Source organism: Poecilia reticulata, linkage group LG14 (genome assembly GCF_000633615.1).
Source record: "Poecilia reticulata strain Guanapo linkage group LG14, Guppy_female_1.0+MT, whole genome shotgun sequence".
NCBI classification, from domain to species: domain Eukaryota; kingdom Metazoa; phylum Chordata; class Actinopteri; order Cyprinodontiformes; family Poeciliidae; genus Poecilia; species Poecilia reticulata.
The window spans coordinates 8,416,021-8,428,853 of record NC_024344.1 but is presented as its reverse complement, the minus strand read 5'-3'; the positions used below and the strand labels follow the sequence as shown (position 1 = coordinate 8,428,853).

The 12,833-nt window shown below is 41.7% G+C and overlaps 2 protein-coding genes across 3 annotated transcripts; both read left to right on the top strand.

Moving 5' to 3' along the window:
* The first annotated feature begins 123 nt into the window (after positions 1 to 123).
* LOC103475431 (organic solute transporter subunit alpha-like) lies at positions 124 to 5,514 on the top strand. 2 transcript variants are annotated; one of them, XM_017308482.1, is made up of 9 exons: positions 124 to 320; positions 430 to 548; positions 760 to 911; positions 1,060 to 1,133; positions 2,698 to 2,856; positions 3,042 to 3,153; positions 3,255 to 3,401; positions 4,158 to 4,263; positions 4,368 to 5,514. In XM_017308482.1, the coding sequence occupies exons 2-9, from the start codon at positions 470 to 472 to the stop codon at positions 4,526 to 4,528; spliced, it is 990 nt and encodes a 329-aa protein (XP_017163971.1). In that variant the 5' UTR covers positions 124 to 320; positions 430 to 469; the 3' UTR covers positions 4,529 to 5,514. The 2 variants fall into 2 exon arrangements, with proteins under 2 accessions (XP_017163971.1, XP_008425251.1); XM_008427029.2 differs by having other exon boundaries at positions 124 to 548.
* A 1,531-nt stretch (positions 5,515 to 7,045) lies between these two features.
* On the top strand, positions 7,046 to 11,007 carry LOC103475432 (APC membrane recruitment protein 2-like). The gene has a single exon (XM_008427030.2). It carries the CDS (start codon positions 7,238 to 7,240, stop codon positions 10,142 to 10,144), a length of 2,907 nt encoding a protein of 968 aa, XP_008425252.1. The 5' UTR covers positions 7,046 to 7,237; the 3' UTR covers positions 10,145 to 11,007.
* The last annotated feature ends 1,826 nt before the right edge of the window (positions 11,008 to 12,833 follow it).

Below are 12,833 nucleotides of genomic sequence, written 5' to 3'. Positions count from 1 at the left end.
CTGTGGACAAAATGTGACTCCAAATTATTGTGGTGTAATAAACGTGAGTTGTAAAATGCTGGAGAAAAGTGCTTTTATGTCTTTATACTCCTTTTATGTTTTCAGCTGAGGAATTAACACACCCACTCAAAGTCCAGTCCTCCTTCTTAATGCTCCGTCTCTCCCTATTCACTAAACCCCTGTCCTTGATGTTTCCCTAATTACTATGACTCAAGACTGGGAATGAACAGGCAACGGTAACTGGTGTTTTTACGCTAACCTGTGAGCTGTTGGTCGTCCTCCTTCATTTCATCGCACATGCCAGACGTGTAAAAGGCAAGGTTGTTTCTGAAACTTGCAATGTGAAAGGAACAGTGGATCGCCTCTTACGGTTTTTTTTGTTGTTGTTTGTTTTTGTTTTTTTACCACTGGTTCTATTCCAAGCTGCAGTCATTTAACAGACGTTTTTAAGGAAGAGCATCTGGCCACCATGGACGAAGACTTGAACGTCACTGTTGATCCGGCGTGTCTACAGTTGGAGGCTCCTCTGGCTCTGGACATGATAATGCGTAAGTGATCCACATGACAACATCCTGCTTGCTGATTATGTTTTCTTATCAATCAGTTTGAGCTAATGGTATGAACTCTTCACTGAACGTTGGCCTTTATTAGTCTCTGACTCTGAAAGTACCGACTTATCTTACCCATTTACAGTACTGTCTACTGATAAATAATCCAATCTCCTTCTGCTTCTCTTGTTTCTCTGTTTTTCCACACCAGAGCTAGACACGTTTGGGCTTTCCCTCTATTCCATGCTCTCCTTCATGTCCTTACTTACGCTGCTGCTGTACCTGGAGCAGTGTGTGTACATTTACAAAAAGGTGCCTTATCCCAAGAAGACAATCATTATCTGGATAAGTGGTGCTTCACCAGTAAGCATTAAGGACACACATACAATAACTGAATACCGGATACTTTTTGACCTGAAGCATGAAAAACAGAACACAAAAACAACACGTTAAAGTAATGCGGATCGTGTGTGACATATCTGTGTGTGTTTCTATATTTTTTTTGTCTCAGGTCATCGCCACCATGGCCTGCTATGGGATGTGGGTTCCCCGAGCCGTTATGATCACAGACATGACATCAAACTGGTGTGTTTTCTTTCCATTCCTTCGACCCAGCATGGTCACAAAGGCCCCATATGAGACCGTTCAGGCCAAGTGGGCCTTTGTTCAAAATTGGACTCTTGTAATGGGGCCCACTTGGGTCGGTTAAATACAACTCATATCAAGAAAGGCAGGTAGTCTCAGATGGGCCTCAAATAGGTTTAAAAAAAAACCTTAATGTTTACATTTCTCAACACAGATGACTCATAAGAATCTCACTTTTTAGCCAGAGTCATAATCACCAAATTAGCACAAAGATTTCAAAATCAGCCAATCCGTAGCTTGTGGACAAGCCAGTTTGGAGCTCTCTTTTCACTCTGTTGCATTCCCACATGGATCCCAGATCCACTGGATAGAAGTTAGAGCGCAACTCTCCTTATTTTTATTAAATTTTTACGACATGACTCTGACTAACCCTATCCATAATTTAGAAAGGATTTAAGATCTAGATTTGTCACTATCCCTTCTACCTAAGTTTTACTACAAGCGACTGTAGAGTAGTCGTCTTGCGATCTTGTAGGTTCGATTCCAGCTTCCTCCTGCCTCATGTCAATGTGCCCTTGGGCAAGGCACTTAACCCCAAATTGCCTTCAAATCTGTGTATGTGAATGGGTGAATGTGACTCTAGTGTAAAGCACTTTGAGTCAAAAATGACTGGAAAAGTGCTATATAAGTTCAGTCCATTTACCATTTACACAACAGTTGAAGGAGAGCAGTTTCAGCAACATATACAATTGTTGCCAGAAGACTGTCTGGGGTGAATGGCCACAGAGCAATAAATATAAAAGTCACAAAACCTCACCTGGAGTTCAGAGTGTAATTTTAACTGCTTTACACTCAAAGGTCAAAGCTCAACCTGCATGGAGAACAGAAAGTTTCTCTTGCCTCTTCTATAAAAAAAACAGATGATTCAGTTTGAATCAAAGCCATTGGGTATAATTAACAAAGCAAAATAATGTTTTTTTTTCATAAACTGAACAATATTTGTGTTTAGCAGATTTTGTCTCTCGAGACTTCAACCACTTTTTCTTGCACAAGTCTTTAAATTTAAACATGGCAGAGGATTTGTTGACAGAAACTGCTATGTTGTTGATGACGATTATTTTTCAAGAGATTTATTGTGGTTTGATGGTTTATGAGTATGTTAATTTTTGCATGACCAGAAGAGATGCAATCATTTTTCTAAATGCAACGTTTAACTTTGGCTGTAACCATACGGCTGTATTTCCATCCTTGATTTGCTTGCATTAAACACTAAAAAATATATGTAACAACAAAGATGAAGTACGTCTCAGAAGGTGCAGGCGAATTAACATGCACTAAAACAGGCAAAAATAGTCATCATTTTTGTACCTTTTGCCTCTGTTCAGAAAAAGACGTATTTGATGAATTAGTTAGTTGAATGTTTATTTTCTTTGAAAAAGCTTAATATGAGGGAGGTTTCATTCATACCTGTTTTCACTTTGACCTCGTGTGCTGCTTGGATGCAGACAGCAAGTCAATTCTGACTTTAGTTATGTATTAGTTGCTAAATGGACTCTTTGTGTAGCTATTTTGCAGTTGTGGTGTACAAGGTTCTGGTTCTGCTGATTGAGGAGCTTGGAGGCATGAGAGATTTTCTACAACGATTTTCTGGGAAAACCTTCAGGATCAACACAGGACCCTGCTGTTGCTGCTGCGCCTGCTTACCTCGAGTATCAGTGTCACGGTACTCGTACTTTTTTCCCCCCTTTACTCCTTCTTGTTGTTGCTTACTTTATGTCCAGCCTTTGTTAATTTAAGTATTTTTTCTAGTTATTTGTTTCTTTCAGAGAAACTGTTCTTTCTGTATTGGGCAATATGTGTTTACTGTAAACAATAATCTTGGTTTTTCTTTGCATTGCATTTGTTTAGGGGGATGTTATTCCTGATGAAGCTGGGATCTATGCAGTATGCAATCCTAAAAACCGTTTTCTCTGTCCTTTCTGTCATTCTCTGGATGAATGGCACCTTTCACGTAACTAATGTAAGAGTTTGAATTGATTCTCTTCACACACAAAAAAAGAAAGAGAAAAGAAGCAAGTGAATACTGAAGGATGTTCTTTCATTTTTGTTTTTTTTTTATAGCTAAAAATCAATTCAGCAATGATTTGGATCAACCCATTCGTTGGTGTTCTCCTCGTCATCTCCATTTGGCCTATTGGTATCGTCTTCATGAACACCAAAATCCTAATGCGCAGTCTGAAAATTATTCCCAAGTATGCTCTGTACCAAGTGAGTCACTTCTTGTGTGCTTTATGCTTTTAAGACGTTTAGTTATGTTGTTTATGGTAGAGAATGAAATGTGTTTCCAATGCCGACATGTTTCTGTAAGATAATCCAAAAAAAGTTACGTTAATATTGAGTGTATGTTCTATAAACAACGACCTTTTTGGGATTTGCAAAAATATATAGTGCTTAAAGCACTTCAGGTGCTAACTTTCATTGTAAAGCTCAAACTCATTGGATTTGATGGAGAATGTCTGACAGCACACAATTTTAAGGCTATCCCCAGATTCTTCACTGGAACATTTCTGGGTTTGACTTGATTATTCTAATACATATATTGATCTAAACCATTCCATTGGAGCTCCAAGTCTATTGAAGGGTCACCCTCATGCTGGGAGGTGACCCTGCACCCCACGCCCAACCCTTTTCTAATCCATAACGTTTCTCACAGGATTACTTTGACTTTAGCTCCACCCGTCTTCCAACCAACTCAGACTAGCTGTAAGGAAACCATCTCCACAGCATTATGCTGCCACCTTCATGTTACATCTTGGGGATGCAATGTTAGTAGCATATGTAGACCATAATATCAATTTCTGGCATTCTTCCTCATCGATTACTACATTGTAATTTGGCCACAAGTGGAAGACAGGGGTACAAATAGTTTTGTCTGACACCGTATAAATTTCAAGAGCTACAACACTATAAACGTTGTGACTCCACGGGCATGGACATCAGGTGAATTATTTATGCTCCTTTCAGCTCACACTTATCCTGAGTCAGCTCCAGACATCCATCATCAACATCCTGGCCCTGAATGGACGCATCGCCTGCGCCCCTCCCCTCTCCTCTTACGCTCGCGGAGCCAGTAAGAGACAAAATCTAAATGTTTTTCAGCGACTTCAGCTGAAACATTGCAACTTGTGTCACGTCTTTTTCTCTTTGTGTGACTTTTCTGTGTGGTCCCTGCAGTGTTGAGTCAGCAGATATTGATTATGGAGATGTTCATCATCAGCCTCTTCACCCGGTCTTTGTACCGCAGAATGTATGACCCACTTCCCCCTGAGGAGCACGACAATGAGCAGAACGACAAGGCGGCCCTGAAGGCTGCTCTGGAGGAGCACGACGTTTGAAAGAGGAAGACGGAATGTCAGCACCCGTGTCTGACATGAATATAGGAGGCGTATAAGTTAGAAAATTTGATATTTTCATGTTTTACCTGAACATGTTTAAGGAAAGGGTGCTTATTATTTATCGAGTAATTTTAAAAACAACTTACAGGGCACTTTTCAAAGTGAATTGTTTGTAGTTTGTTATCTTTGTATTTAGGTGATGGAATTTTCTTTCTTCATAATTATAATGGGGAATTACTTCTGAGTATATTTGAGTCCCCCCTACAACCAAACACAAACCCACTACCCCAATACCACTACTATGAGAAAAAAAACTGTAACTTTTCAGTCACTAATTTATCAGACCAACTAAAAATGTTGTTTGTGTATTTAGTTTTGAACTTTACGAATATAATTTTTTAGACGCCTCAGTTGGATTTGAGTATTTTTCAGATTTTCAGCTAGACATGATTACCTTTGGGTCATATTATTGAAAAAACACACTGTGGCATTTAGTTACTGACCAACCTCAGCCTTATATCTTCGCAAAGTTCGTACTCAAAAGATAACTTGTTTCGTGGGCAGCTCACTTTATGACTTCATGGTGAATGTTGCCTCCCCCAGGACATGCTGCCCAGGGCAAAAAGCCATCTCACTCATGTCAAAAACACCCATTAAGGTTCAGGGGAACAGTATTTTTGGCCAATCAAAATATTGATCTACTGGATTCTTTTGCCTTTTTCCTTCTTATGTAAATTTCTCTCAAATATTAAGCGATATTGACGTCTTTTTTTGAAGTTCATAAACGGACAACATTTGGGTTTACATTTGAATAAAGATGACTTATCTAAAATGTATTTATATTTAGTTATGTGCCTGAGTGTCTGCGTCAGTAAGAAAATGTGACTATGAGGTGCGATCTAAAATGGCGACTAATTTTGTATCAAAGTGGAAAATGTACTAAAAAACTTTTGTTTTTTTTATTTTATTTGTTCATTAAAGTTTAAAGTTTCTCACATCTGCTTCCCTCGCTGCATTGCATCATTTGAAGGCGGCGCACCACATCTCCCAATTTGCAGGTGCATCAAAAGGCTGATTTAGTTAAATGTGAAACTCTTATAGAATCAAATCAGAGTGATATATTTCAACATTTTTCCTTATTTTGCCTCTGGTTTTAAGGCAACAGTTTTAGGCCATTTCTTGGATACATCTTAGGTGGTGTCTCTTCAAGTTTTAACACAATCCACAGCTTATGACTGTGTGGACACATTCTTGCACGGCCTCCTCTCAAGGCTACAATAATCATTATTGCTTCTACAACTATTTCTGTCGTGCTTTTTCCTTTCTCCTAACTTAACTTTGATGTACTCTGAAACCTGCCAGCTTCTTTATCATTGACCTTTTGTGGCTTTCGTTCCATAAACACAGAGTCAGGGACTGTTTACTGGACAAGTATAAATTCAATTATCTTCCCTATTGAAGGCCATGACTTTTGAGTATTATAACAAGACTATTTTTTATTGGTTTTATTTTCAGCAAGTCATAAACATCTGAGGACAAATGCTAGAAACATATCACTGTGATGATTGTATGAAATTCGAGTTTCACTTTTTGAATTTAACATTTGAGTTCAATATACATACGTACTTTCTGTTCTCAAGCATATACAGTATCATGCAAAGAAACGGCAGACAGATTTGTTCAGGGACAGCTGACCCACTTACACAGGCTCATAAAGGCAGAACATGTGGATGAGACAGCAGCTTTATTTTGGGACCCTTTACTTGCAAATCTGTGCCACATGATGTTCCCAATACAACCACCAGAGGTCGCATGAGTATGACCTCAAAACCTTGTGTTAAAATTTAGTTTATTTCTTTTCCTCCAGTAAATATCCATTTTAAAATCAAAATCTTTTTTTAAAAATTTTATTCTGTTTGCCCCTTTGTTTTAATATATAAATCTGGGTTTAGTTCAGAGTTATGCCTTTATGTAGGCAAGTCAATGGACTTACAAGAAACTTACAGTAGGTTAAATGCAAACTATGTCCCCATTTTAAATAATTGTAAACACAGCTTTTCTGTAGATTAAATATTTTTGCATTTAACAAATGTACATTTGATTTAATTTTTCTTTTTTTCAGAGTATGATTATATATGATGCAGGTGAAAAAAGCGAATATGTGTAAGACTTAGACTATTTACAGTTTTTTTTCATTGACACTTAGGTAATTTGCAATAATTTGCCTGAGAGTTTTTTTTTTTTTTTTTAATATAGCCAGGTTGTTCGGAAGTCCGATTCTGAATCTATTAATGGAGCATTTGTCTTTGCTGTTTATGTAAACACAGTCATCAGACAGAGAAAAAGAGAAGGCTGTGTTCAGACCGAGCTGATGACAGCCCCTGGCTCCGCATTGGTGACGAAAGCTGCTGAGCTCCTCAGTTGCCATGGCAGCCAGGGAGAGCAGCCAGACAAAAAAAAAAAAAGAGCAAAGCAAAGGGGAGGTGCTTTGGAGGGAGAAGTAGAGGAGAAAGGGTTGGATGGGAACCACAGAGGGAGGGAGGGATACAGGAGGCTGATAAAGAAACGCAGTGAGAGCAGCAGATAGTGCACGACTACAAACGGAGATAAAGCGCTGGATATAAATGCTCCGTCTACAAGCTCTGGAATAACAACTGCACCGAGCGACAAGAGGATACAGAATTAGGTGGGGGGAGATTTAAAGAGAAGATGGATGTACAGACAGAAAACACGGACCCCCCGCCTAATGAATCGCAGCCATCTGGAAAAATCAGAAAAGGATTCAAACTGTTTGGAAAACGTAAACCAGGTAGCATTTTTTCCATCAGAAACAAAGGAGACGGAAACAACAAGTCACCTGTTATCAGGAGTGAAACCTCAGAGGGATTATACGAGGCTCCCGCTCAAGATTCAGAGCAGGAGCAAGATAAGGAAAATGGAAAAGATGTGAAACAAGAAGATGGGGAGCAGCCAGAGGAGGAAGCCCTCGGTGAAGATGGCGTTCTGGCTACTGCTCCTGCTCGCACCTCCATCTCTTCAGCCAGCTCGGCCAAGTCTCTTGGTTTCCTCTCACTGCTGAGGGGTGCGAGAAGGGGAGTGGGGGACCGAAGAGTGCACACAGTGTCGCAGCCTGTGGCTCGGCAACGTCGTGGTCTGAAGGGCCTCTTCAGCAATGTCAAGCTCCGATCGAAGGATAAGGAGGACAAAGAGGAAGCCCCTCCGAGCCCACTTCTCCAGTCTTCTCGCACTAACAGCGTGGAAATCATAAAAGAGGACATGACACTCACACCCAAATGCCAGCCTCGTGCTCTGGACAGCCCTGAAACCGAGAGCACAGGACCTGTCCAGAGCTCAGCCACGACCCCGACAAAGACCTCAGCTATCCAGGTGACATCTGCCAAGAACGTGAGTACGACATACGAGCCCGTGTCCCCGTTGCTTACCCCTGAGCCCCCACTGGTACCAGGTGATAACAGCCTGAGCTCACTGCTGGCAGATATCTCCTCTCTCCTGACCTTTGACTCAATCTCAGGGGGTGGAGACATCATGGCTGATGTGGAAGCAGAGTGGGGTAAAGTTAGCAGTGCCATCAGTGCTGACATCCCTCCATCGTCTACATCTCCTTTCTTCAAATCTACCCTCTCCTCCTCTCCTACAACCTCCTCAACAGTCAGCAGTGCGGCTACTGTAAAAGCCTCGTCCGTAGCCGTCTCGTCTTCATCTTTGAGTTCTCACTCGGTCGAATTGAGTTCTGACTGTGCTCCTGCCAGCACGCAAGGTAAACAATCCCCTGCTCCCACTTCAGCAAAGTCCTCAACTGTTCCCTCAACCTCCGTGACATCTTCCACTTCCAAGACGATTCAGTCCACAATGAGCTCCATCTCTACCACAACCGCACCCCCTCCATATGCATCAGCCCCTGTAGGCAAAGCTCCTTCATTCAGTCCAAGTTTGACCAGTACAGCTGACAAACTGGCTCCAGAGATTGTGTGGGCTCCTCAGAATTCTGCATCTGTAAGTAAACCTGATCGTGTGTCTGTATCACCTAAACCTGTCCCAGTACCTCACAGTCCTCCCGTCTCCGTCACCCAACCTCCCTCCAGTAGTAGTTTTAACGAGGACAAGTCCACTTTTTTCAAACCCTCTCAAAGTTCAGCTGTGGGAACATCCATCGACCCCCTCACATCATCGGCAACCTGTACGATTGCAACTACATCCTCAACCTCTGCGCCGATCCTTTCCTCACAGATCACATCCGCCTCTACATTAACCACAACTTCTGGCTCGACATCCAAGTCCACCCTGACCCCTAACCATCTGGACCTTAATAAAACTGTTTCTGATCCTGGCCCTTATTCAACCTTCACTGCTACAATCAAAACCCAGCCCTGCTCTGCGTCTGTCCCAGCTCCGTCTTCAGCTTCATTAGGCAAAATTCCTCCCACGACCAAAGCCTCCATAATATCAGTTTCTTTAGATAAGATGCTCCCAGCTCAGCCTGCACCAGCAGCTGCCCCCACTCATGTTGCTTCATTATCATCACTGACTCCATCTGCCGTGGATCAGATGAAAGTTTCTCCTGCTGTTACATCAATTCATGGGTCAAAAGAACTTTCTGCTCCAACTCACGTAGAAACTTCTCAGCCCAAAGTTTGCTCTGCCCCTCCTAAAGTCCCAGTTTCTGTATCTAAGGATCCATCTGGTCTAGCTAAACCGCAGGACTCTTTAGTTAAAGTTCCTGCTGACATCCCAGTTTCTGTACCTAAAGGTCTGTCTGCTCATGTGAACATGCAGGAGTCTTTCTCTAAAGTTGCTGCTTCCTCTGATGAAATCCCAGTTTTTGTATCTAAAACTCCTCCTGCACCTGCCACGTCCAAATTTTCTGGATCTCAATCCCCTGTGGCATCATCTGTAGACGCCCCTCACCCTCAATCTTTCCCTGTTTCTCCACCGAAAGCCACACCCGCCCCTGTTTCCCAGACTAAAACTCTTGAGCTCAAACTTGCTTCTTGTCCTCCTCCCCCTGTGTCGTGCCAGATAGATACACCGGCCTCTGCTAAGGTTAGGGGTTCTGTGCAGGCATCGACTGATAGTCTGGACGGAGCAGGGGGACAGAGGAACCAAGGTGTGCCGTCAAAAACAAAAGAACAGCACCACGAGCTTCCCCCCAAAGAGAAGAAGACGCCACAGTCAAAAGCAATGGGCTTAAGTAAAATACCTGTGGTTGGTGGAGGAAAAGTCAGCAGGCAGCCTGTTCGGGAAAACCAGCATGACGAACCAAGCAAGGACCTCACTTCACCTGTGCTAGAAGAGAAACACTATTTCAACTCACATAATGCAGGGGGAAAAGATAAAATCAGCTCACCGGAGGCAGATGGGCTAATCTCAAAACAGCTCCAGGAGGAGCATCAGCAGCCTCAGCAAGCAAAAGTTCCTACAAGTTCAGCGCGTGACTCAAAAATCCCTCTGAAGCACGGCAGCGGGTCTCACACTGCATCACAGGTCTCTCAGACGAAAGAGCCCCCTCGTACAAAGATCCCTGTGTCCAAGGTGCCCGTCCGCAGGGCTGGTAATAAACCTGCCACTACCGGAGGCAGCACGCAGATAAGAAAGTAAAAATAAAAACACACACTGGACGGAAACGATTAATAATGTAAATCATCATTTTTAATCCACCTTTCAATACTGTAACTCTTTCTTTACTTTAACACACCAAGAACTATCAAAGAAATGGGTCAGACAGCATTCAAGCACAAGTGAACATCTCTGCGGGGAGCTGGAGCAACAATCTGGATCTTTGGTGCTGAGCTGGTCGGACACGCGCTCAATGGTCACACCTGAACACCAGGCTGAGGAACAGCTAGAGGAAAGGACATGTGGGGGTCACAGACACACAAACAGGGCGAGTGCCTTTCTCAAGGGTGCTTTTCCTACAGACTCAGATTTTCTTCAGTCTTTTCTACACTGCTTTTAACTTTTGTTACTCCCACTTTTTGTAGGAACCTTCTGTGCTTTTTATTCTTTTTGACTCTCCTTCCAGCTACAAGCCCCTTTTACTTTTTTTTTTTTTTTTTTTTACTTTATGTCAGATCAGTATAAAATGATTGCAACAACGAAACTCACATTCCACATCTCTTTACAGATTGATGTAGCAAAAAAAATGTGCCATTATTTTTGCACAAGACATTGGACTGTACAGCCTGCCTGCTCATATGTAACATTATAAGGTCTTACTGTGAACTGCTGTTGTGGCCATGAGCGGAAATCGCTCTTTCCAGAGAAACGGACATTATGAGGCCATTTTAAATGGCAACGTGGACGTTTGAGACAGAGGGAGTGGTGAGATGAGATCTCCAGCTCATAACACGGGCACATGTCTACTTTAAACTCAGTTATTCTCAGATGAGAACAATATCTCTGTGTAGAGAAGCGTCTGTGTTGTTCTGTTTCTTATTTAATCAATAAAACAATATCAGTGATCTGTTGTATCCTGTCCTTTGCGCAGCCTTAGAGCGGAACAGGAATTAGCCCATTTTCCTGCCTCTGTGTTACTCACCCGGATTACCCCCTCAGGAGCATCGCGCCAACTCCAAGCTCACTGACCTGAATAGCGAGCCTGTGAATGTCAGCTTGGATCAGCCAATCAGCTGCAAGGGAAAAGCACTTAACATGCATACCTTATTATCAGCAAAAAGGGCTTGGGAATGTGTGTCAATGCTATTCTTGGAAGAAAATGGATTTGCTGAATAACTCTTCTGCCTTAGATAAGATTTTAATTTCATTACAGCTAGGAAGGAGCGTGTAATTATTCAGAAATTTCCAAAAAGGCAAGAGTAAGTGATCTGACCGTCCCCAAAGCTGCCCCCACTAAAGGAAAAGATCAGGATTTATAAAGGAGGTTCTGTAGATAACTCTCTTAGTGTCATTTTGTATGATGGTGCATTTAGTTTGTCACTAGGGCCTGATCTGGGAGTGAAGCCAAACTCAGAAAGAACACGCTATTGTAGCAAAACACAAAACAAGAGGGACTGCATGTTCACAAATACAGTGCGTTTAATGTAATACGGACTGTCAGAAGTAGAGATAGATGTACTACATTTCATACACAGGCAGTAAGCAGTGATCTCTAAAAAGATATGACAGCTCATGCAAATTCTACTTTGTACATTTCTAAACCGTCCTTGTGCTTGCGTGAGATAGTTTACATAAAAGCTGATGGTTATTTACAAGGTAGATAGTGCTGGAGAGGAGAGTGGTGGGAAGTAAGCTTCCAACATGTTTTTTTTATTTTTTTATTATTATCATTATGGTTGAGGTAACTGTCTAACAAAACTAACTAGTATAAGAATATTGAAACATTGTAAAAGTTTAACTGGATATTTTTTATTTATTTGTAAACAGCTTCTTGTAAATCCTTTAGCTCTTTCATTCTCTCTACATGATTCACAGAGGAAAATCATAGGTGGCGCAACGTCTCCTTCCATCATTTCCTGTGAAACTATTCACTGACTTCCTTATAAATGACTATCTACTTGAAAAATTAAGCTTAAATGATAATAAAATTATGTCAGCAGAAACCACTGAACTCTAAGAGATCAGAGTTGGATTTACACCATAGAAATGTGCTTTGGTCTTGTTTCCTCCTATTTCCACTGTCAACCCAATTAATCTGGATTTGCACAAAATGAAACTAGTTATCTCTTTCAGGTAAAATATGAACCTTTTGACATAATCTTATCCCCTGAACCATCCTTTTAAATGCCGGACCTGAATCTAGTCATGGGGCGATATTTGAAAACTTTTGATGTTAAAAAAATAAAAAGCAAAAAAAAAAAAAACGAAGGTTAAATGTTTCCTACATTTAAAAGAAGACCTCTGTTTGCTTCATAAAGCCAAAGGCTGCGAGCTGAGAATAGAAGGCCAGCCATCGGTCTGAGAAGAACACAAGGAGTTCTCCACATCAGGCGCCGGTACAGCCTGCATCTCCCCGAGACAAAGAATGGCTCTACCTGCAGGCTCTGCCGCAACACGCTCTGCAGCTTCTAGCTAACACCTGTGTTTCAGGATTACAGGGTTTTTAAAAACAAACCGATTGCAGATGTGCGATGATTCATGTGTTTTGCACAGGAATTCGGACTGGTAATAAGGACTTACTGTATGGAACATTGTGGCGAATTATATCATGACTTTGTTTTATCTAAAATGACTGTTGGTGTGACTCCTGCAGGAAAACAGACATTCAGTGAATGCTGCCTTTTGTCAGGATTCGTTCACATGATTTTGCCGTAATGTGGCCTTCATGCCT

Excerpts from the sequence above, each read along its gene's own strand:
- LOC103475431 (XM_017308482.1), top strand. The coding sequence starts at position 470 with ATGGACGAAGACTTGAACGTCACTGTTGATCCGGCGTGTCTACAGTTG. Across the intron at positions 1,134-2,697 it reads ACAGACATGACATCAAACTG|CTATTTTGCAGTTGTGGTGT; the intron begins GTGTGTTTTCTT and ends CTCTTTGTGTAG. Across the intron at positions 4,264-4,367 it reads CTCTTACGCTCGCGGAGCCA|TGTTGAGTCAGCAGATATTG; the intron begins GTAAGAGACAAA and ends TGGTCCCTGCAG.
- LOC103475432 (XM_008427030.2), top strand. The coding sequence starts at position 7,238 with ATGGATGTACAGACAGAAAACACGGACCCCCCGCCTAATGAATCGCAG.